The sequence below is a fragment of the Prinia subflava genome, chromosome 7, assembly GCF_021018805.1.
Source record: "Prinia subflava isolate CZ2003 ecotype Zambia chromosome 7, Cam_Psub_1.2, whole genome shotgun sequence".
Taxonomy (NCBI): domain Eukaryota; kingdom Metazoa; phylum Chordata; class Aves; order Passeriformes; family Cisticolidae; genus Prinia; species Prinia subflava.
Window position 1 is genome coordinate 3783559 of NC_086253.1, and position 6000 is coordinate 3789558.

Genomic DNA, 6000 nt, shown 5'->3' on the forward strand with positions numbered 1-6000 from the left:
CTTCCCTCTATTTATGGATTCTGTCACAGACATTGCATCATTTAATTTGGGAGTGCTGTCAGCTGAGCTGGCCTGTAATTTCACAGGTCATTTTATTTTCATTGCTTAAATATTTTGAGACCAGGAACTATCTACCATTCTTTTGATGTCTTCACCCACTTTTCAAGGTTTATTAAAATCAGCAGTAACAATACAGAACATTCTTAAGGAACCAGCTCTTTTAAAAATACCCATTCTGTGTCCTTACTCACTGGAAAGGCAGGGGGGGTTTCCCTCAGTTCCCCTTACTTTTTATGGATATTTATTATTATAAATATGAAGACATCTCTAGAAGTTAGATTTTTCTCCTTTCTAAAACATAAAGTATAATTCTTCCCCATTACAGCGGTGTGACAATGAGAGCAGAACATCTCTTTTCATTGCTTTATTGTTAAGGACAAAAATTTCCAGCTTTATTCTCTCCTATTTCTTCAGCTATTTTGCTGTTGCAATTGGTGGTTATTTTACTTAGATTATATGTGTATGTAAAAGAAGCAAGAAATCTTGATTATCTCAGGATTCTGGAAAATTCAGCAAAAAGTGCAGGAAAATTGCAGAACAGCCGATAAGCAGCTCAAAAACTCCTCAAAACCTGAAGGATTTTCTCTAGGGGGAAGAAAACCCAAAAATTATATTCTTGGCAGGTCTTTTCCAACCTTAATTATTCTAAGTGGCCAGGTCTAGTGCAGTTATTCTTAGGTTCTTTATGAATTTTGACTTTTCCTCAACATTTGCTCTTCTTGGAGTTTTGTGGGACAGTAACCTAAGTTTATCTTTTATGGTTGAGAGAGTGGGGGTTTTTTATTTTTGGGGTTTTTTTTTTCCTAAAAGCAGGTAAACATATTTTTGAAGAGGTCCAAGCAGCAGAACACCATTACTTTGTGCAGCAAGTCAAAGGCTCTGTTGGCTGTTAGGACCAAAATTCATCCTTATATCTATAATTCTGTGGGTATTACAGGGAGTAAAGGTTGCCTTCTGTACTGTGAAGTAATATTCCTAGTGGTGCTTTTATTTGAAATGTTAATTTTCCTTCTTACGATTTTTTTAACATAATGATTTTTCCTTCATATGATTTTTTATTATTAACATAACGTTTGGAAAAGTGCATACATTTCTGTGCCCAGATTTTGTAAGGAATTAACTCACTCAGGGCTTGATTCACTGCTGCCTCATTCCAGCTTTGTGCCAGTGTGGCAAGGCTTAGAGCTGGAGCAACGCAGTGGTGTAGGAAGATCTAAATGTTAATTGGAATGATGTTCATTGAGTTTAAGTCTTCTTTACTGAGCCATAATACAAGCAAGGAGCTGAGGGCCATAAGAAAATCCCTGGAAGTGCTTAGGTGGCCAATTTGGATGCATGGAATGACCACCAGCAGATTTTGGAGAGCACTCACAGCCTGTGAAGGGGTTTTATGTCTCTTTTCTGGTTCCAAGACTTGGAAGTGTTTTATAAGATAAGTGGGTATTGGGGTGAAAGACTGAGTATCTGCATCTTAAAATGTGATTAATAATGGTGAAAGCAGGAGCTCTTATCTACTCTAACAGCATATTGAAACTGAAGAGTTGAAATGGCTCCAAAACACAAAACGTGGTTTCCTGAAAGGTGTCATTGCAGCCTGCATCTGATCTTGAAGGAGTGCAAGATTCTGCATGCCCTAATCACCACAGTCCATAAAATTACTGATTACTGTGTTCAGAGTGTGGATTGAACTCTGTGTGTAGGTTTAATCATCGTATTTTGGTGCCCCCTCATTTTAAAATGTTTCCTTTAATTATTCTTTTTCTTAATGTATGCAAAACAGCTTTTCATGATGGAGAATGTGAAGCTGTTGGAAACCTTCTGCTACCAGAATTCATTCAGGAATGTGCAACAGAGCCTCAATCCACTCAGTTTATCCACACTGATTATGAAGTAAACACTGTTTGATGGTATCACTTTATATTCAATATCAATCCACCAGTGTTTCAAAAAGAATCATTTAACAATGAATAATGCTTGATTGTAGATCTCTGTAGTAAATTAGAATATCCTAATTTAATAGAGTGTGATCTGTTATTTGCCAACAAACATACAGATTGCCTTATAAATCATGCAGCAGTGTGGTTATAGAATAACGCTAGACTGGATTATATTTCATTACTCCCTATTGAACAGTCATGTTTCTGCCATGTAATGTAATTTTCCATCTTTTAACTTCATTTCTTTTACGAACAGAAATACAAATTAGTCCCAAGGAAAAATATTTACTAGGGGCAGACAATTAACTGTGCATTTCAGGGAATGGCACCACGTACGTGAATATCATAAAAATGCTTTTTTTTTTTTGGTTTTCACCTCACTGTATGTAGCTGTTTATGTATTTGATGAACCATAATGATTTTAAGGCAAAGCAGAGGAAATAAAATACCCCAGGTAAGTACAGATTAATGTGGTTTCTAATACAGTTTTCTGTAATGTCTATTTTTGTTCACATCAGTCACTGACACTTCCAGAGGAGATTTCTCCTGAACTCTTCTGTTAGTGATTCAAAATGTTTGAGGTGAAGTATGGTGTGGCTTTTGTTATTGCCTTATAACTGTTTGTCCTGCTTACCTTGCTTAGCATTTACATTACAGAGCCATGTGCTCCCAAAATAGGGAGCAGGAAAGGTTTGGAATGACACAGGCCATTTGTACTAATTAAAAATAGCTAAAAACTTACTGAACATACGGACTGGAATCAAAGAGGTGAAGTAATTACTACATCCCATATCATTCCTGCAGTCTGGGAAAGACATAAATAATTGAAGCAGCTTCCATTGTATATCTGAAAGGCTTTATCACAAAAAAAACAGGTATCCCACTCTCAGTATTTTGGGAAAGGGATAATTGAACATCATAAGTGGTAACTTGGCTTGCCACAGTCCTTAGGACCATATTTTAGGACGTGTCACTTTGAGGATATCCCCTTGGATCTGGCAAGTGCCTGATTCACGTTGTGGAACATTGGGACATTGCCTTGGAAGTCCCCATTATATGCTGAAATATTTTTGAAGATTTTGGCCAGGGCTGTGTACTTCCCTCCAGTGTATGATGTTTGCTTGCTGACTGGAAGCCCCAGGGCTTTTGAAGCTCAGCAGGCCCTTAAGGGCTCTGACATGCCGAGGACACCCAGGAACCTCAGGCAGGTTCATGCACAGGAAAGGCACAAAAAGCCTGGTAACCACAAAGTCACATTCCTGAGATCATGAGTAACTCACACATCCCAGGAGCTGCCAAAACCTACAGTTAACAGTCTCATTTTTCATTTCTGCAGGGGTTTCAGAACCTCCTTTCATCTTTTCTGATGGGATTCTCTAACAAGCTCAGTGCTGGCCTCACACTGTTCCCATGGACATCACTGGGGGTGTTATCCTGGGCTTAACAGGAATAATTAGAACAAACTGGAGCACTTGGGAAAAACTCCTGTTGACCTGTTTTGCAGTTGATATGTAACAGTAAATTTTTAAAGGTTTAAGTGAGAAGTAAAGGGGTTTTTGTGAGAAAACAGAAAACTTCTTAAAGTGTAGAAAAAGAATCAACAACCAAAAAAACCCCCACAAACAGACAAACAAAAAAACCAACCCACTGACAACACAAGCTTTAACTTACTAAAAAAATTTAATGTGAGGTACCACAGTCTCATCTTTATTGTTCAGTTCATGATGTTGCCAGTGCTGGATGCTCCAGCACTTCCAAGGTACCCTGAGGAAAAGGATTTATTCCATCTTTAATGAGCTCTGGGAGGATCCAGGCTCCAGTCAGGAAATGGCCCAGTGATCCATCCAGTGGAACGACCTTGCTGTATTTTGTTTTGGAGTAACCTTGCTATATTTCGTTCTGTTTTTTTCTGTTTGTAGCTGGACAGTGCCACTTCTCTCATCCAGGCAGCTAAAAACCTGATGAACGCTGTGGTCCTCACAGTGAAAGCATCATATGTGGCTTCTACTAAATATCAGAAGGTCTATGGCACTGCTGCAGTGAACTCTCCAGTTGTGTCTTGGAAGATGAAGGCCCCTGAGAAGAAACCTCTAGTAAAGAGAGAAAAACCAGAAGAATATCAGACAAGAGTGAGGAGAGGGTCCCAGAAGAAACATATTTCCCCTGTACAGGCCTTAAGTGAATTTAAAGCTATGGATTCATTCTAAACCACTGAGCTTTACCAGGAGGGTTTTATATTCTTTTTTTGTATGCGTACCTGCCGACTTGTGTGCGTCTGGCATGGGGCTGGGGGGACAAAGTGACAATTTGCATGTGACCTGAGACTCTATTCCAGTAAATAACTCTCTGCAGTGCCCAAAATTCAGGGCACTGCCTTCTGATGTTAAGTGGACTTAACTCCAAGCTTCCTTTTTAAACTAAAAAAAATAGCATTAAATTGGCCAAAGAATTTGCATCACAGGGGTATGCGTGTGGAATAAATGATAAATTCAAGTCTAAACCCCGAAATTTTTATGCATGCAAGAAACATTAGGTTGGCAGGTATATTAAGTGAAAAAAAAAAAAAAAAAGGAATTGTAATGGTAGACCATAAAGCTTGTATTGCTTCTGTTGCAGTGCAAAAATGTACTAGCCAATATGCTTCAATGTGTGGCCCAATAATTAATTGATATAACTTTTAAGTCATCTTCATTATAGTATGTGAATTTTTAAAACAGATTCAAACTAATTCATCTTAAAAACGCTTCTTTTGAACCGGATTTTGTTCTTTATATTCTAGTAGTGTTATGATTGCTCACATTTCAATTAATCCCATTAATATGACCAGAGGTTTACTTTTGCCAATTGAATTCCTTATGGTGGAGTATGAAGCACAATATGGTGATTGACATTGCCTTTTCTATTATGATTATTATTATTCTGATTATTATTATTATTATTATATTAGTAATAGAAGACCTGGTGGTGGAATGTTTAGAGACACGGAAACTGACGGTGTGAGAATTTAGAGGCAAATATGTAGGTGTAGCTTGGATTACAGGTATCTGACATACCATTGTAACCACTAACTCAATAAACTCATTTAACCTTGGAATCCTCAATCTGGCTCATCTCCTTTCATGCACAGGTATCACCTGAATCAGAGTTGATGTACAGAGTTACTAGTTCTGCCTTGTGCTTCCTTTTTTATTCTTAATTTCTGTGAATTTCCTCTTTTTTTTTTTAATAACCAGAATATGCCAAACATGGTCAGCGGGTCAAAAACAGAGTTTAAATCTGAGACAGATTTAACCCTCAATACATGCGTGTCATGTGGAATGAAATTATTTGATTAAATGCAACACCTCAGAACAATCATAAAGATAATTCAGTTAATTCACTTGTAAGGTTGGCACTTCAAAACCTTGGAATCATCTGTTGTGCCACCCTTTACAGACCTGTACTAAGTCCACTGCACAGATATCTACTTTAATTCCCTTTTAACACCAGCAGTTACTTAACAACAGAGCCTGTATTATCACTGTCAGAAAGCCTGGGTGTATGTATAAAAGAAAAACAATGAGCATCTATTAATCTTCCTTAAAATTGGACACTATCAAGTTAAGGGAACATTGATGGCCTCACAGGGGATTTGAAACATGAAACTCAGTGTGATAAACACTGAGTTCCACCACTAGTGACAAGTGCAGCCCTTGCAGAGTTTTTGAGGGATGTTTGGATGTTGGCTCAGATACGCTGATTATTCCTCAGAATAGCAAAGCACCAAATTTTGTTCTATTGCCCTCCTACACAGTCTATGTAAAGAAATGTGCTCTCAGAGGTCTTTTAGGAAATTACTATTTTTGCTTTGTTTAGTTGTACTGTGTAATAGAAGCAGCTCCCCAGTCAGAGCTGGAGAGTGCAGACATGACCAAAATCTATAAGATGTGGGGAAGTCCTCGCAGAACTTGCCTATAGAGCCCTGGAGTCTGACTGAAATTGCTTGTGGTAACAATTAACCACC

The 6000-nt window shown here is 38.0% G+C and overlaps 1 protein-coding gene across 2 annotated transcripts in view; it reads left to right on the forward strand.

Moving 5' to 3' along the window:
- Positions 1-5091, forward strand: part of CTNNA2 (catenin alpha 2) — a 464238-nt gene extending 459147 nt beyond the window's left edge. For both annotated transcript variants that reach the window (XM_063401389.1, XM_063401390.1), the window contains exon 18: positions 3917-5091. In XM_063401389.1, coding sequence (XP_063257459.1) covers positions 3917-4204 — 288 coding nt within the window. In that variant the 3' untranslated portion in view covers positions 4205-5091. The remainder of the gene's footprint in view (positions 1-3916) is intronic.
- The last annotated feature ends 909 nt before the right edge of the window (positions 5092-6000 follow it).